At 32.0% G+C, this 27,469-nt stretch overlaps 3 protein-coding genes across 3 annotated transcripts in view; all 3 read left to right on the top strand.

Moving 5' to 3' along the window:
* The first annotated feature begins 2,733 nt into the window (after positions 1-2,733).
* Positions 2,734-10,754, top strand: LOC102601723 (polyadenylate-binding protein-interacting protein 9-like). Its single transcript, XM_006348313.2, has 10 exons — positions 2,734-3,462; positions 4,772-4,882; positions 4,973-5,017; positions 7,079-7,151; positions 7,237-7,349; positions 7,494-7,553; positions 7,722-7,769; positions 8,671-8,739; positions 9,131-9,192; positions 10,423-10,754. Exons 1-10 carry the CDS (start codon positions 3,094-3,096, stop codon positions 10,478-10,480), a joined length of 1,008 nt encoding a protein of 335 aa, XP_006348375.1. The 5' UTR covers positions 2,734-3,093; the 3' UTR covers positions 10,481-10,754.
* A 5,424-nt stretch (positions 10,755-16,178) lies between these two features.
* On the top strand, positions 16,179-16,689 carry LOC102586157 (VQ motif-containing protein 10-like). The gene has a single exon (XM_006348346.2). It carries the CDS (start codon positions 16,238-16,240, stop codon positions 16,559-16,561), a length of 324 nt encoding a protein of 107 aa, XP_006348408.1. The 5' UTR covers positions 16,179-16,237; the 3' UTR covers positions 16,562-16,689.
* A 5,325-nt stretch (positions 16,690-22,014) lies between these two features.
* The window catches only part of LOC102601386 (uncharacterized), a 9,421-nt gene continuing 3,966 nt past the window's right edge, over positions 22,015-27,469 (top strand). Inside the window, exons 1-7 of the mRNA XM_006348312.2 lie at positions 22,015-22,168; positions 22,273-22,610; positions 23,361-23,412; positions 23,524-23,569; positions 23,687-23,768; positions 23,900-24,044; positions 24,130-24,232. Coding sequence (XP_006348374.1) covers positions 22,416-22,610; positions 23,361-23,412; positions 23,524-23,569; positions 23,687-23,768; positions 23,900-24,044; positions 24,130-24,232 — 623 coding nt within the window. The 5' untranslated portion in view covers positions 22,015-22,168; positions 22,273-22,415. The remainder of the gene's footprint in view (positions 22,169-22,272; positions 22,611-23,360; positions 23,413-23,523; positions 23,570-23,686; positions 23,769-23,899; positions 24,045-24,129; positions 24,233-27,469) is intronic.

Genomic DNA, 27,469 nt, shown 5'->3' with positions numbered 1-27,469 from the left:
AAAGATTTTGTTTATATTCTGATTGATCAATTGAAAACAAAATTAACTAAAGATCATGTGAATCATGTGCTCCCACATCTTTAGTAGATCAAAAAAGTTAAGCTTTTTACCCTAAAAACAATATTTGTTGTTCAATCTACTTGGCCCTAGCCAACTAATTTCTTTCCCTCTATTCAAGTTGGATTGAATTATTGGTATCCCTATTTGTGGAAAATAGGAGATAACTAGTACCTAGTGTTAAGTTAATTAGATATACAAATAGTGACAGATAACAAGTAGCAAATACCATATATATATGAAATTAGTCAATATTACACATTTACATGTAATGAATATGTTAATATGAAAAGATTACTTGAGATTACATGTAATGAATATATTAATGTGACCTCGTGTTAAGTTAATAGTGACAGATAACAAGTAGCAAATACCATATATATATGAAATTAGTCAATATTACACATTTACATGTAATGAATATGTTAATATGAAAAGATTACTTGAGATTACATGTAATGAATATATTAATGTGACCTCGTGTTAAGTTAATAGTGACAGATAACAAGTAGCAAATACCATATATATGAAATTAATCGAGATTACATGTAATGGATATGGTAATGTGGAAAGTTGTAGGTTAATTAGATATACAAGTAGTAAATACTATATATATGAAATTAGTCGAGATTACATGTAATGAATATATTGATGTGGAAAGTTGAAGGTGGCAAGTATTATATTGCATTAGTCGAGATACATGTAATATGTACAATATTAGTGGAAAGTTGATGGTAATGAGTACTTTGTGAAATTAATTGTGTTTATATGATATAGAAATATATACTCTATATTAATAATTTCTGATATATATAAAGAAATTTATATATTTCCAATTTTGAGAAAAATAATCTATTTTTAATTTGTTCTTTATCTATGCACGGACGGCTCAGTGTCATTAAAAATGAAGCATCTACCTTAGACTTCCAAATTTGATGGACATTTTTCAGTAATAACAAAATAATTATATGTTTTTTAAAAAATAAAAATAAAAATAAAACTGTGTTTATTAATTTATTTATCTTACTTTTTTTTCTAGTTTGTTTCGAAACTTTAAAGAGTGTTTTTTTCTTTTTTGTCAATTTTTAAATTTAACTTTCCACATGACATATTTAAAATTACAAGATTTTATATATATATATAAATCTTATTCTTTAATTTTTAAAATTTTCTATCAAGTCAAAATTGCACAACAGATTAAACGGATGAAGTACAATTTATAGAAAAGATAAATTTATTTTATTAAAAAAAAATTGCATCTCAAAAATAAGTTTAAATATTCAAACAATTTTGTATCTTAAAAATAATTAGAAAATAGACTTTAAATATACAAATAAAAAATTCAACACCTTCAATTTATTTTTGACTTTACCCATGATTAGATTGAACATCCTTGTATTTATGTACTAAAAAAAGGAAATTTCCAATCATCACTCACTCCATTCTGTGCAGCATCACCAAGAGAACTAGACAAACAACTTGTGATATTAAAAACATAAAAATAATGTCACAACTATATACTAAAAAAATGAACATTAAGAAATCTGATAATTTAAAATAATTAAAGGTACAAAGGAAAAGTTACCATCCCAATAAACATTAAAGAGGCAGTTATGAATCATATGAATTGCATATCCAAAATACCTCACAAACTAACAAAAACAAAGGCAGAGTCATTCTTGCCTTAGCTGTATTTTTTTAAAAATATTTGCAATCTTCATTTGTCAAAAAAATCAACATATTTATTATTTTCCTCTAAATATATCTAATATTAAATTTGTTAATTTTAATAAATATTTTTTTTATTTTAAATAAGGGAGATAGATGTGCTATATATACTCTTGTTATTTGATAAATGTAAATAGTCCACTTTCACTTCTAATTTTTATTGTCATTGCAAATTTTTAATATCAAATGAAAAATAATAATATATAATTTAGTATTATGTAGTAATAAGCGGACAACTTCACCCTTAGTCAGAGAGTTCAGGTTTAAGTAATGAGTATAGAGAAAATTTTGGTGGAAGCAGCATACCTTTGAATGGACTCTAGAGCGTGCAATCTAAATTTAGTTGGGGCTCTAATGCAAGCCGTGGAAAACTAAAAAGAAAAAATAGAGGCAGAGCTAGCTCTTAAATTATGTGTTGAAAAACTTTAAGAGCTCGTTTGGTTGATACTTCCTCTATTCTATATTAAGTGAATTTTGAGGTTTTTTTCTTTGTTCAAAATAATTGAATTGTTCAAAGTTCAAGATGGATGTTTGATTTTTTTTTCATATTTACCTGTTTTATATTTTCTAACGGATAAATTACAAAGTTATATTTATGTTCACAAAAGAGGCAATAGCGGAAATTATGATGTGAATTAATATGTGTGCATTGACTTACAAATTCAGTTAAATATGGAATAGAGGAGAGTAATAAATTAAGTATTTTGGAATTCATTATTTTCAAAAGTGTTAATAAAATTAATACTATAATTACTAAATAACTAATTTCGCAATAAATTATTCAATTATTTTATCCTATCAAATATAAATAAAGTCATCTTAAAATTAATTTCAAAATTAGTTATTCTATATCCCCAGACCAAACGAGTACTAAAATTCCAAATTTCATAAACTTCAAATTCCGAGTCGGACTTGTATAGTAGTCTCATCTCTCTTCAAAAAGACAGGGAAAACAATGTTTAGCTAAAGGCCAAAACCCAAAGCCACCTTCTTGAAATTTCCATAAAATCACCTTCCAACAGTCTCTCTCTGATCGAATTTTGTTAACAAAAACCCTTAAAAGCTTCTCTCTCTTTCATCACCATTCTTTACTTCCATTTCATTTCTGACCCTTTTTTCTATATATAAACAAACTTTCAGTCGGTTTTCACTATTACATTTCGCCGATCATCTAAATCTCGAATCAAAATAAATAAAAATTGGAACTTTTGATTACCCTTTTTCAATTATTGTAATCATACAATTCTGGGTTTATATTGTTTTCTGTAAATTTTGAGTATTTTTTTTATATATATTCTGTGCATTTCCATGGCGGCTGATGCACAAGTGTGTGGTGAGACGACAGTGATTGAGGCCCCGGCTGTTGAATCACTGTTATCAAACACGGATGATAACAAATTTTCTGATGTGGGTTCGGAAGAATCTGAGTTCAATTCTGAAAAAAATGTGAATTCTGAATCTGTAGTTAATGTTGGGAAGGATTTTTCGGATGTTAAATCTGATTATAAAATGCAAGATATTGTTGACATGTTGAAGAAGCTCAAGTTGAATCCTCTGGCAAAGGAGTTTGTTCCTTCTTATTATAATCGCGATCAGATGTTTCTGAATAATTTTGTGCAGAATTTTGTGCCTGTTATTAAGACTGTGGGAGGTGATGCTTTTCAGAACAATGGAAAGGTATTGTTTCTGTTGTTCTGAGTTAAATTGATTGAACAGTTGTTTTGGACTTCTATTTTGTTGTTTTGTGTATTTGGTTGATTGTTTCATGACTTGGGCAATTATTAGTTCTTTGATTTCACTTGATAAAGTCGAAATTCTGATATATTGGAAGTGCTTTTCCAGTTTGCAGTTTCGCTGGGTAGGCTGCATAGACCTTTGTGGTCCGGCCTTCTTTGGACGTGTGCATAGCGGGAGCTTAGTGCACTAGGCTGCCTCTTTTTACTCATCTTTATTTTCCTTTAGTTTTAAGGTTTTTATGAGGTCGTATGTGCATCCATTAATTAGTGGTATACTTGTTTGAATTATGGGGAATGTAGCTGTCGTAACGATTTTGGTTGAAAGTCTCATCATTTTTTCTTGGTAAAAATTGATTCTTGGAGACTCAAATATTGGGAATGTATGTGGAAGTATCATTAATCCTGTGTGATATTTGGTAATCAGTCTGTCAAATAAGTTGTTGTGAAAAGTTTCATGCTTTGGGTCGTTGATCATTTATCAAGGGTAGTTTGAATGAATGTAGTAGCTGGATTTCACAGTTAAGAGGGACTTTTGCATTCTGAAGCTTTCTTGTCAAAATTGATTCTTGACTCTTCCTTTAGTAATTAATTGCTGGCATTCCGTTAGTCAAAAACAGAATTTTGACATTGAGTTAGTTATTGGTATTAGTGACTTTTGTTTAATAGAATTGTTGTGGATGCTTAGCTGGTAAAAACGAAAAAACATTTTTTTCCCATTGTTGTGAACGGGATGGAATTTGTCATTTTGATCCAAATGTCCACTTGTGAGTGGTACATTTTCATTAAATTTGGTGGTTTGAGCAGTACTCAGATCAAACCTTTTTCTGTATGCGCACCAGATATTAGGGAATATATTTGTCATTTCGTATGAATTGGATTAAAAGTTCCGGAAGGGGATTGTTGACGTTTTAAGCATCTTTCCATTGCACCTCTGCAAAGAGGCTGTAGAAGCTGATTTCACGCTTTGCATCCGTGATGCGCAATTCACCAAAGGAACAATTCTACCTTAGCTTCAAATCTTATCTTCATTAAAAGTTTCGCATGGTCATGATGTTTATTTTCTTTTATAAAGAGAAAAGTTCAACCTTCCATACTTGTCAATTTGAAGATCACGTTTCAGATCATAATTACCACAATTTACCAAATACCCTCGTGGATTGGGCATTGCATTTCACCATTTTGGAAGTGATTTCTACTGCTCAATTCAGCAAGCTGACTCCTCCCTAATTTTATCACTAATGTGTCTGCAGAGAGGTAACAACCATAACCAGGGAAGAAGAAGAATGAACAATAGAGCTTTTAAGGCTCAAAGAGAAGATAGCATTAGGAGAACAGTATATGTTTCTGACATCGATCACAATGTAAGTGAGGATGGATGCCCATTTATATTTGTTTTATGTTCTGAATTTTGCATTTACAATGTTCCTCTTTTTTACTTTGCATCACCACAGATAACAGAAGAGCGTCTTGCTGCATTATTTAGCGCTTATGGACAAGTAAGTGACGATGCTCTTCTGGACATTGTTGTGATTCATTATATTAGATACTTGAGTGCTTTAAGTGCAAGGTGGCGCTTCTTTCAATTAATAATTGAGAAACCTAAAAACAATTAATGCGCTAAGTGTCATGCTGTAGCAGATGGGTGCCTATAGCATGTGTTTTACTCCATATTTTAGGCCTCAAGTCCAAGTTTGTTGCTTTATCTGCGTTGTATAGGATGATGAAATTCCATGACCTGCAAATAAGCAATAACCTTTAGACTGTCTAATATTACGACTTACGAGCTATGATTAGCATTAATTGTCAGGTTGCTTAAGACATTAGTATCGTTGAAATATCTTGATCATTGACATATTGATGCCTAGAGGAGCTGGCTTCAAATTACTGATGACATGCAGCAAACATACCTTTTGCTATCTTTGGTAGAGGGGTGAGTGTTCTTTCTATCTCTTGGCTGTGGTACTAGTAGAATGACATTGTGCGTAATATTCTGAAATATTGACCAGGCCGAGGTACTTACTTTCTTGTCAATCTCCATTGAGAGTCAAAAAGGGTATCTCAAAGTTAATGTTGCCTAGGCTCAGGTATTATATATTAATTTTCTGGTCATGCCAATTCAGTGTCAAAAAAGGTAGCTCAAAGTTCTTCAAATTCTCCGTCAGCTAGTTAGAGTTAAATAGTAGCTGCTTCTTAAAGTTGTTTCTGTCAGTCTAATCCCCTGAGAAATTCTCGACAAGCATGGGAAAGAGGAAAGCTGAAATGAGGAGATACAAAACGAAAGAAGAGGCCTAAAGGTGAAGCTGGTAGATGCACAAGCAAACTATATATGTTGCTTGGACTCTCCAAAAAAAAGTCCGATGTGCACAGGATCCTTGAAAAGTAGTTCATTTTTTGAGGATCCCACACGCGTATAACACTATTCTTGGAGAGTCCGTGCAACATAGCAAGAAAAACCTAATAACTTTAACACAACAAAAGATTGATTCATATTATAAGTACTTTACCATTAGACGGATATAAGCTGCCTCCTTTCATATTCCTCCTAGGCTGATCCTGAACACCAAGGACACTTGTATCATTTGACTTCTAGGACAAGTCACAAGTGGGATTTGAATTTTCTTTAAAAACTGTACTTTGCTTGACTAAAGACATAAGAAGTAGACTATGAATATTTACTGTAAGGATGTAATCACTGCTGCCTGAAAATTAATAAAATAGCCTATATCTGAGAGCCAGTTACTAATTAAGAAGCATGTAAAGATGAACCTAAAGTATTTCTAAAATATATAAAGTACCATATCCTATTGTTCTTCCACTTACATCCTGCATCTCTGAGTGGAATTTAAATTTCTGTGCTTTTGTTTTGGCTTACAGTTTTTGGATATCTTCAATGTACATCTTACATTTTTACTTAAATTAACATATTAGGAAGACTCTAAAGAAGGTTACAATATACAGAAGCAAGTAGGTATTGAATTTTGAACTACGAAGTCTATAGCTCAAAAGAGCGCTACTTTGCTTGTTATTTTCTCTTCTTTCTTTCTTTTCTTACACTTTAGTGTCATAGTAACGTGCTTTAACTGTCTTTTACGCACTAGCGATGTATGCTGATGCTTATTCTGGTTAAAGACTGTTTGAATTAATATACTTCTATACTTTACTTTTGTCTCCTAACTTGCATCATCAATTGAAGAGCTTCTTTACACTTTGGTTATGGTTTGTTTTACTGTGTAATATGGTTGGCTTACACTTTGGTCACGATGCTAATGTTTCTGTTTGACATAGTTGGACTAGTTTCCTCTTCATTTGTTAAGTTTCATGCCATTTTGACACAATTGAATTGTTCTTTATCCTCATTTCTTTCTCAAACTAGACTGACATTAATTCATATTTGTGTTTTTGGTGAAAATTGTTGTGTAATTACACTGGGTATGTTGTTGTTGCTTTGGTGAAAAATTTATGGGGTATCTATTGAGGAGTGTAATAGTGGTCTTTCTATAATTAAAAAAAAGAGTCTAATATTGGTGTGTTTTCTTTTGGCTACACTTGCTTCATAGGTTGTTGACTGCAGAGTTTGTGGTGATCCCCACTCTCGCCTTCGCTTTGCCTTTGTGGAATTCGCCGATGAATGTAAGTTGGAGGGGCTTGAAGTTTTTCTTAATACCTGAACATTCAAAAGTCAAAACTAACTTGTCATGTGGAATCATTCTAACAGACTCAGCAAGAGCCTCACTTTGCCTTTGTGGGACAATATTAGGGTTCTCTCCTCTGAAGGTCCTACCATCAAAAACTGCTATTCTACCCGTGAATCCTACATTCCTTCCTAGGGTATGCACAGATCTGTGTCATTTTATTTACTTGTTTATGGATCATGTGTAAAAATAATTTTCTTGTGGTTCTATCTCATCTTATAGAAGTAAGGTCATGGAACTAAATGCTTCGTTTTCCATTATGTGTACATGCTATGTGCAGTCTGAGGATGAGCGTGAGATGTGTGCCAGGACAGTCTACTGCACAAATATTGACAAGAAGGTATAAATTCTCGCCTTGGAAATCTTCTGAAGTTATTGCATGCTTTTTAATACATCTTTCTGTGGGATTACCGGTGTGTGATGCACAGGTTATAATGATCTGGCTCAGGTTACCTTTTATTTTCATAATCATCTGAAAGTTTAATGTATTGTACTCTATCCTGAACAGCTTTCTCAAGCTGATGTAAAGAATTTCTTTGAAACAAGATGTGGTGAGGTCAGTGTGATGTCTGAAACTTCTCATGTATTAAGTTGGGAAAAGGGCCTGTTTACATGCAAAATTTACTATAATTTCAACACCCGTTTAGATCGTCTTCAAAATGAAATATTGAATATTATGCTGCAGCTTTTTGCAGGCTAGCATCTTTAGATATACCACTGATAATTTATAGGAACTTCCTCTGCTCAATGGCGTCTCCAGAGTGATGGTTTGGCGCATAAATAACAAGGGAAGGAAGAGAAGTACATTTCAAAGGAATTACAAAAAAAGAAGAAGATGGTGCTGACAATAACATGACACAAAACTAAAATAAGGGGGAGTCTTCATCTAGTGACATTAGAATCTATAGGTGTGTGTAATGTACCTATTGATGCTACATCCCAACTTAAATCCAAAGAAAAAAGAAAATCAACGTACCATAACAAATTCAACAAAAGCAATACGGGTAGAGTGCACTTGATCCCCCAAAAGCCTCAGGCGAGACACCTGCAAAGAGAAGAGCAGTTTCAGCATCACTTGGGTGAACATTCCTTAAACTTAATAGGGAAAAGGGTCTGAAAAATACTCCAACTTTGGCCGAAATTGCTGTTATGATACCAAACTTTATGGAGGACCTTTTACCCCTCTGCACTATTTAATAGTGTATTTTAAAGGTATATATGTGCCCACGTGGACACATTGCTATTTATAATGATGCAATATTTATGATGTCCACTTGGGCACATATATACCTTTAAAATACACTATTAAATAGTGCAGAGGGGTAAAAGGTCCTCCATAAAGTTTGGTATCATAACAGCAATTTCGGCCAAAGTTGGAGTATTTTTCAGACCCTTTTCCCTATTAAGTTTAAGGAATGTTCACCCAAGTGATGCTGAAACTGCTCTTCTCTTTGCAGGTGTCTCGCCTGAGGCTTTTGGGGGATCAAGTGCACTCTACCCGTATTGCTTTTGTTGAATTTGTTATGGTACGTTGATTTTCTTTTTTCTTTGGATTTAAGTTGGGATGTAGCATCAATAGGTACATTACACACACCTATAGATTCTAATGTCACTAGATGAAGACTCCCCCTTATTTTAGTTTTGTGTCATGTTATTGTCAGCACCATCTTCTTCTTTTTTTGTAATTCCTTTGAAATGTACTTCTCTTCCTTCCCTTGTTATTTATGCGCCAAACCATCACTCTGGAGACGCCATTGAGCAGAGGAAGTTCCTATAAATTATCAGTGGTATATCTAAAGATGCTAGCCTGCAAAAAGCTGCAGCATAATATTCAATATTTCATTTTGAAGACGATCTAAACGGGTGTTGAAATTATAGTAAATTTTGCATGTAAACAGATACTTGATAAATGTGCAGGCTGAGAGTGCAATTTTGGCATTGGACTGTTGCGGGCAGATTTTGGGATCCCAACGCATCAGGTACTTTAGTTAGAAGTGTCTTTGATCCCAATTAGTATTGCATCTTTTTAAGGTTGGTATCTCAGGTTCTTTTTTTCTCCCAAGTAGGCACCAATCAACATAGTCATGCATTCTAAGGTTCCCCTTAAACTGCAAAAGCTTCTTCTCTCTTTCTCCAAATGTATACTATGACATTGCTTGCTTTCTGCCTTTCTGTCATCTGAAAATGAAACTTAAAAATAATGCTACAGTTACGGTCAGTGCATGCCAGATCCTAGATTGTGTATCAGTCAGTTATTTATTTTTGGGAGTCGGGACATGTTCAGTCTAGGTAATATTGTTGTGTTTGTACACCCTGGTTAGTGTGAGTTTGTGTTCTGTAGCCTCGAGAATATGTCAGTCCCAGTTGCCGGCTTGCACATATAAGCATTTCAACTGAATTATTACTCCCTTTGCACCAGTAAGAAAGACCCTTCACTCATTGTGGATCGAATTTGATCGATTTTCGGAGTCAAATTGAACATGTAAGAATTCAAATTGGAGTAGATGTTAATCGATAGCTACTTTCAAGTACTTTTCTTAACAAGGTTGAGAGTAGAATATGAAACTAAATCTAAGATCGTCAGTCCAAGTACTGTTTCTTGTAATTATATAGGATCATTAGGTTGTGACTTGTGAAGGTCCCATGGGGATGGCCTAGTGGTTGACGCATAGACCAACCTGGAGATTCAGGTTTAATCCATCTATAATACATGGTATGAGTCATCCTGCTTGACAGATAACCTTGACAATGGTGGTTGCGGGCTGGACATACGGCATGATGAAATAGTCAAAGTGCGTGCAAGCTGGACGGAGCACCACTGATATCCCAAGAAAATATCGGTTGTGAAGTTTTAGTGATTAGAGTAACTAACATATACAAAATGGAGAAAAGAAGGTTAGGGGCCCTTTGTTGGATGAGAGGGATTATCGAATTTACCATTCGTATACTAGCCATAATGTCTTCCCACCCTCTTTACCATATTTGATTTTTTGCACTATGCATTTGACAAAATTTACCGCTACTGAGTTGTACTTGACTCTCGTTCAGCTACATGCATCACAAGGTCTCGTCTTCTAAGTCCACCCCCACCCCTCCCCTCTTCCCCCGGGTGCTCCGTTCTTTAGCCAGCATTTCCTTTTACCAACAGTATGTTATGCTATTTATGTTTAATGTCTCTTCTAACTTTAATACCTTTGCTAATGCCATAGGGTGAGTCCTTCAAAGACACCTGTGAGGCCACGAGTTCCTCGTCCCATGATGCATTAGGCAATCCTTTGTTGCTATCAAGGTCTGGAAAGAGTTGAGCGCAAGCCCTCTTGGAAGACTTGAGGTCACGATGGGAACACGAGACAAACGTCTGTTTCAGTAATTTCCATCTTTTTCTTTCCCACTTCCTTTCAGCTCGCGGTAACTCTTTATCACTACTGAAAATGACTGTTGACCCTGTTTTAGCTTGAAGTTTTTAACAGAAATGTCACAACATTTTAGTAGTTCCATACTTTCCTTTTATTAAGCACTTGCTGGTTGATGCTTGATGGTATTTGGTTTAAGGCAATCTTTGATAACCATTTTAAAGAAATTCTTTTTCTCAAAAATGATCTTAAGTGTTAGAAGCATAGACCAATCCAGAATTTGAAATTTATTGTTTTGTATAGTAACCTCAAGTTAATATTATTATAATAATAATTGCTTATAGTAACAGGTAACTCCAAATTTAATTTGTTGGCAAAGAACTTTTATTGACGTGGAATCAAACTATCAGCGGAAAAACATATGTAAAGCACTTGTTGTAGACATTGAAAATTTCAAAATACTTTAAAAATACCATCAAATAAAACAGACACGTTAAAGAAGAGGCATTTTACTGTTTGGTACCTACATCAGAGTCCGACTAAATTTGGATCCACGAGTTCTCTTGTTGTACTTAATCTCCACCACAACTTTTGTTGGTACTCTAGCCTCTTATTAGTGTAGATTGATGATACGTAGTCCTAGAAACTACTGGCAATGTAGTTGGACTTTCATGTCGATTCGAATGAGAGTTTTTTTTAACGTCGAAATAGAATCTGGCATTGACGATCAACGAGTTAAATTTGGAGTTGGTCAACTTTTCCTAATCTAGAAACTTAGGGGTTTGCTTGGTCTGCAAGGAACTTCAATTAAGATGTTGTCCTATATGTTTCATTTTCAAGTGCATTCTTCATATTTTTGGTGTTTTTTCTTTCCTAAAAATTGATCTTGACCAATAGGGTGTAAGATCGTGTCATTGAGAATGTGTCAAGCAAAATATTTTTTTGGAGAAATAAGTGATTTTCATATTTATTTTTTAGTATTTGACAATTAAGTTGAAGATACTTTTTTGAGAATAGACACACTATAGAGATGGGGTGTGAAGTGAATTTGAGAATTGAAGTTTATGAATTTCTATAGCTATTTTAAGTTGACGTATATAATAATAATTGAGGTTCACATAATCATAATCGCATATATGAAAAAAATCTAAAAATTGATTAAAAGTACAAAAAGTTATTGAGTTCACGTGAATCCATAATAAAATTATGAATCCGCTTTTGATATGATGGGGTGGTGGTTGATCAGGTGGGTGGGGGTAGGGCACTAGGGCAGGGGCCTAAGGTATGAGGGACGAACAGTGGGGTGAGGTGAGGTGGCTGTGTTAGGGTGGGTGAAGACAATCATCCTAAATTATCACTTATGTAACTTAATTTTCTTTCTTTCATCATAGAAATCGATTTTTAAATTTTAAGAAAGTTATTAGAATATTTTTTTGATAAATTAAATATGAGAAAACTGAAAAGTAAACAAATATTTTCCAAAAAATATCATCTTCTATTCCAACATATACACTGATGACTGAACTAAAATACTACTATATTTTTTAAAAAAAAATAGAAAAATACTTTATATGAAATATTAAATAAATAGTGTCTGGTTGACCACAAAAAGTAGAAAATGTCACAATATTTTGCGCCACATGATCCCCTAGAGTGTTGGAAATTTTGTCGTACAAGAAATGATTGGTGACAAAATTGCTACAATGTAAATGTCTATGTAATTAATTATAAGAAATTACAAAGAAAGGGTGTTTAGGGTCTTGTAGGCCCTATCAAGACTTTTATGTGTTGTTAATTAATGGACATTTTTTTGACTAATAGGGATGATAAGACAGTGCGGGACAGGGCAAAAATTGCATAAATCTGTGAAGACTTTAACCCATTCTTGCTTCGTCTCATTTCGTATAGTAATAATTTTGATTTTAAATTCGTCCTTTTATAAAGGATAATTTCATTTTTATATCCTCGATATGACCAGGTGTGTACGTAGTAATTTCACAATTCAATGAATTTCCTCTAATAGAATAACACAAGGTGAATTACAATAGATAGATAGCGACACCATTCTACATAACTTAAAACCTACCCTGCCTTGCCCCGTTTGTCATCCCTAATAACTAATGATTGACAAATTATTCATAATTTATCAAAACTCTTGACTATTCTTTTGGAGAATCCAATGGTACCCTTTTGTATTTTGGAAACAATCTATGATCATTCCAAGCTTTGCCTTTATAAAACATGGGTTGATTTTCACCTTTATAAAGTGAAATATTTATTTACTTTTCGTAGGTTTATGCAAAGATGAAACTAACATGATTCTTTTTATATTCCTTCTTCTTTCTTTTTGGTTTTTGGAACTATATATTCATTATTCAGAGTAGTTAAATAGTTAAGTATCTGTTTATGCATACTTAAAATTAAAAGAAGTAAATATAAAATGATATCATATTAAAAGATTACACATGAAAAAAAGTTACTAATGACTTGAGGTTTGGTGGAGATACTGACTTAAGGTACAGTTGACAATTATTGACCTTTTTTATGTCAAAGACTTATGAATGGTCAATATATATAGCCAGCCAGACTAGCCTTTTAAAGATCACAAAATACCAGTTGCCATTGGCAGCATGCAACTTGGTACTTTAAGTACCCCACTGTCGGGATTGTTTGATTCGTGGATAAAGTTATTTTGAAATTGTAGTCTTGAAACTAGAACGTTTGGCTATGAAAATAAGAGTTTTTAAAAATTTATTTGGTATTTTCAAAGTTGGAGTTGTGTTTTGGCTATACTTTTTACAATAAATATTTAAAATTAAATGTATTTTGTTTATAAAAAAACATGAAATATAATTTAAATGGCATTATTTTATATAAATGAAAAATTTAGGATAAATTTAGAAAGAAAAAGTTATTAAAGTGAAAATAAAGTTGTAAAACCCATGTGGTAAAAAAAAAAAAAGTTTTGGCCTTTGAGTGTTTTCTAAATTCCAATATATAACATCAAGTTGAAATTTTTATGGCTAAACGCTAATTTTCACATCAAGCAAAAAATTATCATTGTCATGTTAATTTATTCCATCTATCGTATGGATAAAAAAGACATCAAGTTTAAGGTATAAATTTATTTTACAATTAGTGATTTAAATCAAACTAAGTATAATTTTAATAATCTCAACTTAATTTTAAAATATTTCATCTTATCTCATGAATCAAATTATTTGTTTAACTATTTAGCTTCTATATCGATTAAGATAATTATTCTTAAATTCAGTCCAACGTGTTTATTTGACACCACAAATGAGATATTGAAACATAGCATGGCATGAGTCATTGACCCTTTCAATTTGTCTAATTATTAAACTTATATAATTTAATGTCCCTAGCTACATAAATAGCTTTAAAGACAACAAACAAGTTGCCATTGGCAGCATGCACAACTTGGTACTATAAGAACCCCACTTTTAGTATCTTTATTATTGACACCAAAGTATAAGTCAAATTATATTAATTGATTATGGTTAAGTAAAATGATATTTAATGAGTTGAAAATAATATATTAATTAATTATAATTAAGTGAAAGAAGTGTATTTCTTAACACATATATTACACATGATGAGATGGTGTAAATTATAGCAAGAAAAAAAAGGTTTTACCAAACATATATCGTATTGCATCATAGCTTAGGAAAAATTTAAAAAGGAAGACTTAATTTAAAGACGTTTGGTTTAGAAGTAAGTTATGCCTAAATCAGTAATAAGGAATATAATGCAGGAATTGAAATATAGTGATTGTTTATCATTAATTTTTTCATTTGTTACATTAAAAAGTACTCCACTATATATAATGGATATTTTAGAATCTGATTTTATTTAAACAAAATAAAATTTGCTTTGAACATGAAGGATTATTTTTGTCATGTAATAGTTTTAATTAATTAGTAAATGCATTACTAGCCTCACATTCTTATATGTTATATTCTATTTCACATAAAATAATATCTGAATTCTGCTTATAATATATAGTTGAATCAAAGTGAATCCTCTATAACACATTGTTATAGGGAGATTAATTAAGTGGCTGACAAGTTAGCTTTTCTTAGTCACAACACCAACACCAACATTGTATATTCCAACAATGGTGAACTCCCCTCCCAAATCAAAGGGCTTATAGCAATTGATCATTGGAGTCTTCTGATTATGAGAGTCACAACTAAAATAACATATTTCATCGTTTATACTAAAATGGTGGAATAAATAAATTTTAAAATTGAATTATATTCATAATCAAACACGTGATAAGATAATCATATGAGATACGATATTTCAAAATTATTATTCTTATCCCATCAATTAAATGATGTCATATAATTTAGTCGTTGTGATGTGTATATGTTTACAACCACATGTTCTATCATTTATGGGTCAAGATTAAAGTACATTCAGCAGTCGTCAGGTTATGTACGTAAATAAAGACTAATTCAAAATCGTATGAACACTCTTTTTTTAATATTTTTTTCTTCAAATATTTAGGAAAAAATTGGTGTGAATAAAAGACAATGATGAAGTAAGAAGAGTGAAGGTCATTTTGATGTGATATAAATTTATTGATTTTACACCTAAATATATATATTAGTTTATTGTTAGATATATAGAAATATAGAATATATCAAATATATAACCAAGTCTTTATTATGGTCTACTATTCCCACTATTCCAAACTTTCAAGTCATGTGATGTAAATTTATTTTTTTAGTTTTTTAAAGAAAATAGTAATATCTTTATAGAATCATAAATAATTAAATTTTATATTTCTCATTTCATTACTAGATAAGATAAATTTTAGTCTCATAATGCACTCAAATATCTTTTATAATCTCGTTTATTCAGATATATTTAAGATGTATTAAAAGGAAACCTTTTACTAGACCCTCATATTAAAATAAATCCTTTTACTTGTCCATTTCAACAAATTAAGAAAAATTTACTAGTATTATGTTTGTCAACTCTCGTAATTTTTCCTTAAAACAACTACATAAAGTACTATAAATAATCAAAATTTGATTTTTAGAAAATAAACTTTTGATAAATATTATTTTGATTAAGTAAAATGAAACATATGGAGCATAGCAAAACATGAATGATCGATTCAATTCGATGTCTGATATCTATATTGAAATCCAACTCCATGCATTGATGAGCCCATTTCTAGAGTGATGTTAATGTTTTTCATCCTCTAAACTCGAATAATCTCATAGAATTATCGAATGGTCTCAACCATCCCACCACCATCCACGCTCGGTAAAAATTCATCACATGTTGCCAAAAGCCAATCAAGTGGATGCAATTTCGTGGAACAAGAATAGTAAAAAAATATTTTTTCACAAATGCGTGCCTTTGACAATTGACTCAATCTCTGGTCCTTCCAGACAGCACATAACGGTCAACTCTTCCTTAATGACGTCAATTTCTTAAATGTCAAAACTACTAAATTAAATAAATAAATAAAAACTTTTCAATTGTTTGCCGTACAAACTTCCAAGTCCTTTTTTTCCCTCTATAAATATACACACACTTCTTATCTTTTAAACTCAAACAAACAACAGCAACAACAGCAAAAAAGAATAATTTTAAAAAATCATTCATTTTCCAATTTAAAGAAGAAAAAAAAATGTCAAATATTCCAGTAAAGATAGTGATAATCAACACACAATACATAGAAACGGATGCCAGCAGTTTCAAATCGGTCGTTCAGAAACTGACCGGCAAGAATTCCACCGTGGCGGTGGAGTCAGCTTTCTCTCCTCCACCGCCACTACCCGTGGCAGCTCCGTATAACGGATGCGGCCACGGTAGTAGTAATTATTGGGAAGATCAGAATGTCGGACCGAGTTTGGGGAGATTGAAGTCATTTAACGAATTTGACAAGTTGTTCAAGGAGTTGCCTACTTTAGATGATCTTCTTCGTCTTTATTCAGACGAAATACAACAATAACATATTCAGTATAATTCAATATGTAGAGTTCAGAGAAATTGTTTAACATATTCTCGATTCAAGTGACGTATATATGTATTTGAATTACGATACGAATTATTAAAACATGCACTTCTACTATTATTTGATTCATTCTTTGTTTTAGATGAACTTCTATTTTGAAGTTTGAATTATACATGATGTATTAAAACATTTATACCATTCTTTAATTTATTAATTATTCTTCTCTAATTTTCTGGATTTTTACTTTTGATTTTCTAGTTTAGAGTTACTATCTCTCTTCATTCCATTTTAAGTGTTGGTTAATGATTGGCAGTTTCAATTAGAAAATGAGGGGAAAAAAGTTTAATATTTATTTTGAAAGCAGTTTCTATATTTATTTTTTACGTCTCTTTCTTCCTTTTCATCATTTATGTTTTTGAGGTTTATATTTCAATTTCTTAGTACGAATGGATGAGGGGATTCTGCATAATTTACTAAAATACCCTTACTAAGTCTTGATAATTATTGTTTTATAGTTTGATTATATATGGAGTTCAAGAAAATGATGATTTTTTTTTTTAATCAGGTAGTCTTAAGTTTAAAAAATGTGTAATGTATTCAAATGTTTTTTAATATTGTAGTATATTAAACTAGTCATGTAAAATGTTGGAATTATAAAGTTACCTGATATAAAAAGATGTAATTTTTTTGAAATGGATTAAAAAAAGAAAGTAAAAGAATATTGATTGAAATAGTATAAATACCACTAGTGAAAAGTGAGAATTATAGTACTAATCGCTTTTGACATTTTTAATAGCAAAGATAAAATTAATAATTCTTAAGTTTTTAAAGCGGCAATATTTTGGGACATACTATGCATCTAGTAAATAACTTTTATACGATGATTTTAATTAATTACAGGTTTTTTTAAAAAAAAAAAATCTGTGTAACTAGTAAACCTTTATTTTTATAATTTCGAACAAATTAATGTTCATATTCTTTCATATGGACATGATACAAGTCAAGAGTTAAATTTTTCCAGCCCATTGTCATAACTATTTTTTTTAATGGACTAAAATTTTATAAGATATTCAAACATAGATGATAGACTAATGTTTTTTTTCGTAAAATTAAAAAGAGATAGAGCAAATATTGGATGCGAATCTAATATTATTTGTGAGAGTAATTTTTCAAAGGTTAGTTTGCACAAACGTTTTTTTTAAAACATGGACAAAATTTAAAGGCCAGTCTAAAAACGGATATTTGTGTAAATCAGCCGTATGATTATCCTTTTTGGATAGCTATTTATTAAATGACACTCTTTTTATATCTCTTACAATTTAAAGATTTTTAAAACCATGATAAAAAATCAATTTTGAGCAAAACTGAAAATTTTATGAAAAATATAATCATGATCTAAAAAGTTTATAGACGTTAATTAGATGAAAGTCTAATATTTTATTAGTCTCAAAGGTTATATTGAATTTCTAGAAATAGAGACAAAATTTAAATAGTAAGCTAAAATAGGACATTTACGCAAATCAATAGATCAAGGCCCATGTATCCATTAGCCCAGGCCCAGAAGATCGTAAGCACTCAGGCCCAAATTATTCATTGTTTGGTCTGAATCTTTGATTCAGTTCATAAGCTACTTGGTTATAAAATTGTTTTTAGTACGAAGTATTTTATTTCATAAGGTAAAAATATTCCGCGTCAATTTAAATTAGTTGAGTTCAATGTTGATATCGAATATTGAATAATTTTTTTTTTTTATATATATATTAGTTTCGTGTCTGGACCAAAGAGAGCTAGTAATATGAACCATCTATTTATCCAACATCTACTACTTCCTCCGTTTTAATTTACTAAATAAAAACATTTTGAAATTTGTGACTTAAACTAAAGATATATCAAAATATATTTTACATGAAAATAGGAGATGCACAAATGTGTCAATAAGGAAGTGTGACATGTTGTATATGGCAGGTCTAAGGAGAGGTAGAGACAGGCCGAAGAAGTATTTATGAGAAGTAATTAGATTAGACATCGCACACCTACAACTTAACAAGAACAATATAACATTAGATGGATGGATATGGAGGTCAAGGATTAGGTAGAAGATTAGTAAGGTCTAGCAATATTGTGTAGTTCCTTATAACTATTATTATTATTATTACTCTCGTACTATCTTATTCTTCACTTAATGCTACCTTGTTATTTCATTTGTAGTAGAATTTGTGTTGCTATTTTTGTTTTTTTTCCCTTTATTTTCTTCGTGCTTTTTTCATTATTGTATCTCCTTCTTGAATCTGCGTCTTTCATATTATATTCGACGATTTGAATTGAGATCTATCAAAAATAATCTCTCTACCTTCATAAGATAAAGATAAGATTTGCGTACGCACCACTCTGCTCGAATCTCACATATGGGATTGCATTTACTTATATCCGATGATTTCATCATGTGACTCTTGAACAATTATATTTTAAGTATCCAACTTGTCATCCTATATAGATTCATAATTTGTACTATATACAGTAGCAGTCTATCTAATATATAGTTGTTATGACTAAATAAAATAGAACCAACATAAAAATATAATACAGACAAGACGAATTTGGTGGACCTTTGGCTATCAACTACTGTACAATAATTGGTTCAAATTTTGAGTTTATTAAAATGTTGTTTTATAAAGTCGGGAGCGAGCCGGATCAGAAAATGAAAGAGTAAGAAAAAAATTGTGAGCATTCTTGCGCTATATCAACTACTTTTTGGCGATAGGATTAGATCGCTTGCTTGAGGCAAATTTTAGAAAAACAGTTTATTATTCGAATTGATTCTCACATCCTTGTGCCTAAAAGAATAGACAAGCTCGATTTGAGTCTTATAGTTATATACTTATGAAGTGATAAGGTAATAATATCATTTCAAAGTAGCTTGATTTTTAAAATTTTCCTAGGTCATTTTAATTTGGCAGTTGAGAAAAGCAAATTAATATTGCCAAATACCTAAATATAGTCCTCACTAATTCACTATCCTAAGTATTTCCAACAAGGGAGTTGAACTACTTTGGATAATATTTAGGTCATCATTAATTAATTTTGTACTTATGAGTAGTCCCCAATTTAATGAATTTTTTTTATCGAAATTAAAAAGCAAAGTGCATTAGAAGGTTGTTAATTATGGTTAGGTTCCATTAGACAAAATGGTAAAGAAATTAACAACAAAACAAACAAAGATTAGATATCATTGAGTTACTTTAATGATTTAAATTATATAGAAGGAATAAGTTATTTCGAGATTTCTTAAAATTAATGCAGAATAGGAAAAGAAAATGTAATTAGGAAAATCAAATCCCTAGCTAATATAAATCACAAAATCAAGATTCTTGGTCAACCAATTTGTGTTCTTAATAGTATAATAGTGTGGTCCAATTTCATAATAATACTACAAAAGTGTTGACCCCCAAAAGCAACAATTTTATGGCCCCCATAAACACAAGAATTCTGGATTTTTTAAAGGCTTTTTTGAAAACGTGTCGCTGTTTTGTTGGGCCACATTATTTTTCCAGCTAATACGACAAGATTTGTTAATAATTTCAAATTTCCTGACCTCCAAATTAAGGGGATTTACTAATACATATATTATACACAATCAAATCTCGTTATAACAAGATTTATTAATTATTATAATAACATTTTACGGCAATAATGACCTAATTTCCTTCAAGATTTGATTTTCGTTATATTTACTTTTCTATAATATTATTTTACTTATAACAACAGTGATATTTATTTTTAGGATTACTCCTCTCTAATAATTATAATCAAATGTTGAGTAATAATATACTATCGATTAGTAATATTATGCACACAGTAAATTTCAAATACCAATATATTTCTTTTTTAAAATAATATATATATAATACCTTACTAAAAATATTATAAAAATTTCAGATAAATGTTGGTATTAATATAATGAAGTTTGACAAGATATTGCTTGATACGAACAATATAGAATGTGTGTGTCTTTGTTTTTTCGTTTGCTTCCACGTTATAAATCTATATTTGACAAGGACAATTAACAATATTTGAATATTAATTGTTCAATGGAAGATGACACAGGTTATATCTGAATTAACGTGCATGCAAAGTTAAATATGAAAACAGTATGATTCCTTTATTTTTTATTGTCTTTGAGTTGTTAATGGTTATTTATTTTTTACAATATAAGTTAATTTTCCATTAAAGATAATGAGATAATACTTTAATTACGATGTGTATTATATTTTGAAGCTTCCACAAATTAAATGAGTTAAAACAAAAAAAAATTAAGTTAATTGGGGATATCATTACACTGATTTTATTAGGTGTGAATGTAATATAAATTTGAAGATTTTTAGCGTGTATAACAAAAAAATAAAATAAAATTCAAATGCATCTACATGATTTTTAATATATACTATATATTTTTAAAAGGTATGTTAAATATTGAAAGTTCATGTTAATTACACGGCAGAATAAGCAGATTAATGGTGGACCAACTTTTTATAAGAGACTGATACTAGATAATTTGATTATCATGTATTGTAATGGGATGAATGAGATTTATTTTTTCTTAGAAAGGAGAGGGAAAAGTCAATTGTGCCAACCATACTTTCTTGCCTTACGAAAAGAATTTCATTTCTTTTTTTTTTTTGAAATTTTGGAAAAAAAAATTCTTCCTCTTTGAAAGGTCTAAGGAAAAACTTATTTCTGTGCAGTTAATTCTCGAACGAAGTGAAGAATGACAGCAACTCTCTCTTCTTAGTAGCAAGCGAGACAAAAAAGATCGATAATGCTCCTTGCATTTCCCGTTAATCATAAATTTTAATGTTGAACTATGTGATTGGAAAAACTTAACAATACGAAGTACTTTCCCTTTATAAGTGTGACATTTCTTAAGAAGACCAACCTGATAAGAACAAGTCAAGTAAGATCAACCAAGCTTCTAAAAGTAAGGTCCACGTGATATTTTGATAGAATATTGTATTGAACTATAACTTTATAAGACATAACTCAAATTCACATGATATATATATATTTTGCATAACATGACATGAATCGAAAGAACAAATCACACGAGCTTTATGACAACAAACTTTACCTGATATGAATCTGCATTAATCTAATTGAATATAATAAACTTATAATAATTTGACTTAGTAAAACAAAAACTTGTACTAATAATTTGACAAAAATTATCATCAACTTACCCTACCCGCTCTAACCCCTATGGGGTCAAGGTGGGTGGGTGGGTGGAGTGGATTCTTTCCGGCTGTACTACTCTTTCTCTCATACGGTGCTTTGCTTTGCGGATTGCTTATCTCATTCCCTGCTATTCGCAAGCTTCTAAAAGATACAAATAATTCCATCTATTTATATTAAGAGAATAAAATATATATAAAAAATTTATATAGTTCTTAAGGAAAGTACTATTTTTTTTATTTATATATAAAAATTGTACAATAATATACGTGTAAATTAGATATCGAAACACACACTACAAATTTTTGTATTCAGAGAAGAAACTTCTGATCTTGTTCCCTCCTTCTCTCTCTTTTCTCCTATTGCCTTCTTCCTCAGGTGGGTTTTTTTTAATTTTTGTTTTTTTGGTTAAAGATTAAATTTTTACGTAATTGTTGTTTCTATTTTGTGAAAATTTGAATTGGGTATTTTTTATTTTGCAGGATGGGTGAGTTTATGTTGTTGAAATTTCATGTATTTTATGGTGGGGGAGTTTTGTATTTTGAGATGTGAAAATTAGGGCTAGGAGATTCTTGTTTCTTTGCTGTTTTTTTTTTTGGTTTGTTTTTGGGGGAATTTATTTTGAATGGGTAATAAGTTGGGAAGGAGGAAGCAAGTGGTGGATGATAAGTACACTAGGCCTCAAGGGTTGTACCAGCATAAGGATGTGGATATTAAGAAGCTTCGAAAACTCATTCTTGATTCCAAGCTTGCTCCTTGCTACCCTGGTGATGATGATTGTCCCAATGCTGACCTTGAGGAATGCCCCATTTGCTTCTTGGTTTGTTTTCTCTCCTTTTTGTTTCTTTTTCGCATTATTGAAGTTGGAAATGTTTTTGGCATATGTTTGTTCCGAGTCATTGAAATGAAACCACTCTGAATAGAGCAAAACATGATTCATATAGCCAACCTCACCTAGTTTAGGATTGAGAATGTAGTATTGGGTGTGGTCTAATGGTCATTGAAGTGTGTGGAGAATCGTGAGTTCTCATGTTCAAATTCCGGAGGCAAAAAATGCTAGGTGATTGGTAGAGTTGCCCAGTACTTGTGCTTGTGCTGGTGGGAGGTGGAGGTGTGCCCGAGCTGTCTTGGATATCCCCATGATAAAAGAATGTAGTAGTTTTGTTGTTGTTGTTTGTCCCGACTCCTGAGTCACATTGGACTAGGATAGAATTTGAAAGAATTGGGACGATGTGCTTACACACATGTTTGTTCATTGAAGTGGGAGGAGAACCGGGAGTTCTCATGTACAAATCCCGGAGGCAAAACACACTAGGTGATTGGTAGAGTTACCCAATACTTATGCTTGTGCTGGTGAGAGGTAGTAGGTTCCTAGTGGAATAGTCGTGGTGCGCCCAAGATGGCCTAGATACCTCCGTGATAAAAGAATGTAGTAGTTCTTGTAGTTGTTTCATTGTTTGTCCCGACTCCTGATTCATGTTGGACTAGGATAGAATTTGAAAGAATTGGTACAAGATGTTTACCGACATGTTATTATAATTGTTAACTTTGTTCATATTGAACTTTGCAGTATTATCCAAGTTTAAATCGTTCAAGATGTTGCATGAAAGGCATTTGTACAGGTATTTATTATCCTTGTTTTGTAATTACATGTGCTTATTATGGTTCTACCGTTTGATGTGATAATAAGTTCCATTTTCTGAATGAGTTTCTGACTTGTTTCCTGGCGACAGAGTGTTTTTTGCAGATGAAGACTCCCAATTCAACCCGTCCAACACAGTATCCTTGATTTCCCTCATTAGTGGTTACTGGTTACTTATTGCTAAATATATTTCACCCATCCTCTTCCCCTCTATTAATATTCTTGCTCTATGTTGCCTACCTTAACGTTCTAAGATGCCCATTTTGTAAAACTTCAAACTATGCGGTGGAATATCGTGGGGTAAAAACGAAGGAAGAGAAAGGGATAGAGCAAATTGTAAGATCTTATCGACTGTTCTATTTTCTTTGTGTGATTGCTTGAATACAATTACATGTTGCTTTAAGGAGTCTTATACTGACTTTAGGATATCTGTATCCTTTTCTATCCCTGTCTTGTTGTTACTTTAGGAGGAACAACGAGTTATAGAAGCCAAAATAAGGATGAGACAGCAGGAGCTGCAGGATGATGAAGAGAAAATGCATAAACGAAGAGAGCTTAGTTCTTCCAGTAGTATTGCTGGTCCAAGTGAGATTGAGTATTGCTCGACAGCAGGTATTTACTTTAAGCTCTGAATTTATTTCTTTTGGCTCCACTACTTCTGGTTATACTCCAGTCTTATTTTCCATCTTATCTGCAGCACCATCTTTTACTTCTGCTGTAGAAGGTGGAGAAGTTGTTACTTCTCAAGAGACATGTGCAGCTCCAACAACTAGACAACATCAACGCATGAGACAGAATAGGTACACACTTTTTCGGGTGCTAATTGGTTCAAATCCCTTTTCCCTAATTTGTGAGAAATTTTGTGAAGAATTTGGTCACCAGATAGTTTCATTCCAGCCATTAAATCATCTTACATATTTTGACAAAGGTAACCCAAATGGCAGAGGTACAATCAATAAATTAGTAATCTGTGTGTGCATGTTGTTTTGAGCGAAGTATTACTGTTTCTTTAGATTAATCAAGTAAGAGTGAATTTCACTTAATTCAACGAAAGAGTAGGAGGAGAAGGGATATCTTTCATGCAGATCCTTTGATGTACCAGATAGTACATCTTACAGAAAACTAGTGATTGGATTTTGGACATTTGCAATCCTTTAACCAATTGCATTTGAGAGTTTTGGAGAATCTGGAAAGCTACAATTTTGAAAATTAAATTACTAGTTACGTGGAGTAATGATACAGTTTCTCTAAAATAGATCCATAGTGTATGCAGTTTTCGCGAGGGCTTACTAGGGAGGAGATATTGCCTAGATCTTTTTCTAGGGCTACAGATCTGTCATAATAATAGGTTATTATACAATGTTATTGATTGGAATGGTGAAGTGAGATTAGAATGTGACGGTGATGCCTCACTGCAGACAATTCAGATATAAAGGTTTAGTATTTCAGGAGAACGATATGATAGATAAACACATCCATATAAGTCAAAATGGGATGTATAAAATGGAGGATTGCTACAGTAGTGTTATGCGATGGAAAAATACCTATCTGAGTGAACGTACAGTTTTTATTATGCTTGTGAGATCAACAATATTATATGGGACTGTATGTTGGGTTGCTAAGGATCAATATATTCACAAGATAAATGCCATAATTGGGACCGACTTGCACACACCTCAATTAACTCATCGAATAGCCTATGCAGCCTACAAGAACATGTCAAGTTAATCTTTTCTACTAAGGATGGAATAGATGGGCGCACACCAAGTTTTGTAGTTGGCTCGAATATAGGTTCTCCGGTGCTGTAACATCGATGCATCAATCACTAGACCATTACCTTGGGGGCATTCAAAAATATTTACTTAATATTTACTTTTAAGATAGATGTGGGTCCACACATACAAGATTAGAAATGGTTATATCCATTGAAGGTGCAAGTAGCACACTCAAAAAGTAAACTGAGAAAAGATCGTCTGAAACAGTTCATCATACCCTAAGACGTGGAGAAATGTGATCTTAATTGTATGCTAACATACACTAATACCTTATGGGTCAAGATCAATTATGTTTAAACTTCTTTTTTCAACCAAAGGATTAAAATGAGACCATTTTGCTCCATGTTTTGTAAATAGTGGAGAATGTTCCAATTGTAATGAAAACAAGGATGGAGATGTTGTGCAGGTCGATCAGAGAAGATGTAGAAGTCGTAGTCTCACACAAAAAGATTTGTCTAAGGCTCTAAGCAATCTCTTTTTGATTGTCAATCCTAAGCTTGAATGCTCGTTTGACTTTTTGACCAACTAATGATGCACAAGGATTCCATTTCCTTAGTTACCACTATATGAACTAGCCTAGAGGTGTGATGAAGGTGTTAGAGAGATAGGTAGACCTAGATGATACCAACAAATGTTGTGTGGAAGATCTACTATCTCTTGGAATTCTTGCGGACTTAGCTAAGAATATAACTTAATGCAAATCAAGGACCCATATAAGCCTATCAGTTGGTTGGGATTACGAAAATTACTAGTTGTTATTGCACTTATATTCGGTTTTAATACACAACTTGATACATCTACTTGCACAATTTTGCAAAGTCGACCTCTATACATAGAGTTCTTCCAACTAAAGACTTCTAGTCGGTTAGAACACGTGTCTTAACTTTTAAGCTCCTCCAGAGGGTTTATCATAGTGCGTGACTAACTCATCACTCAAATTTATGACGTCAGTTGCAAATCATTTCAAAAGACGGAAATAAAATAAAAAGGTGGAGAAAGGAAAGATTATGTTCTTTTCTTTGTACTTTTTGATAAACGAACCCAAGTCTCAACAGTGAAGGAGAGCACTCCGATTGGGGGTCACCTAAAAGCTTTTCCAGTTAGCTTCCTCTTTACCTCCAAATAAATTTCCTGGGATTCTTCTCTCTACTCTGATCATCCCTCTCATCCTCCATTGGAAAAACAACCATAAACTGTAAATAAAAAAGAAAGGCAATAGGAAATAAATTTGAGGTGTCTTAAAACATATATGACCAACTAGAGGTGTATAGTGTCAACTGTAAATTTGAGGGCCTGATTTTCAAAAACATGCTAGTAGAGGTGTCTATTTGATTAAGCTTTTATACTGAGCCCTGGTTTCAAAGAGTCTCTTTAGTTTGGTCAAAGATTTGTATATCAATTTAGGAATGAGTGTGATTTAGAAAATCATACGAAGTATTGAGTTATTGAGTGATATTAGCATGAAGACTGCAACATATAAAAGATTCATGTAGCTGACCCAATTGGTTTAGGTTGAGGCGTAGTTGGTTGATTGAATTGGTGATTGGTGGAATGTCAAACAGGGGAATAAAAAATGACGTTCTTGAAGTTTTGATGGAAGCTGATAAAAGGGCTGTGAGAAATATAGGAAAATAATATTATTGAATTGTTGTTGTGTACATTATTACATTGAGACCCTATTTATAGACCCTAGAATATAATCCTTTACCAAGTAGGATACTACTTTGTATTCCTATTTCTATTTCTATTACTATTCCTTTTCTAATAGAATTGTATAAACCTATTCCTATTCTAATAGGATTGTATAAACCTATTCATATTCTAACACTCCCCCTCAAGCTAGTGCATACAATTCATGAACCTAGCTTGTTACAAATGTAATTAACACGAGGACCGATGAGGGGCTTGGTGAGATATCTGCAAGTTGATCACTCGACTTCACAAAATTGACAATCAATCTCAATGTGCTTGGTCTTCTCATGAAATACTGAATTTGATGCATAATGCTGATAAAACACGGAGTGATAAAATTACAGTGTTGGAACTTCCCAAACCAAGCTTGCAAAGACTGTTTCAAATCATAGGGTGACTTACGTAATCAACATACAAGGCTATTAAACTCCCCCTGAGCAACAAAATTAGGTGGTTGCTCCATATAGACTTCTTCACAATGCAACGGTTGTTGTAAGTGCTCAAAATCTAGTATAAAGTATGTGGATCGTGTTGAAATCAATAGACGAGTCGATATTAAACAAGTCACCG

This window comes from Solanum tuberosum, unplaced genomic scaffold (assembly GCF_000226075.1).
Source record: "Solanum tuberosum cultivar DM 1-3 516 R44 unplaced genomic scaffold, SolTub_3.0 scf00096, whole genome shotgun sequence".
Taxonomy (NCBI): domain Eukaryota; kingdom Viridiplantae; phylum Streptophyta; class Magnoliopsida; order Solanales; family Solanaceae; genus Solanum; species Solanum tuberosum.
Note: the sequence above shows the minus strand (reverse complement) of the source record. Positions and strands in the feature narration are given on the sequence as shown.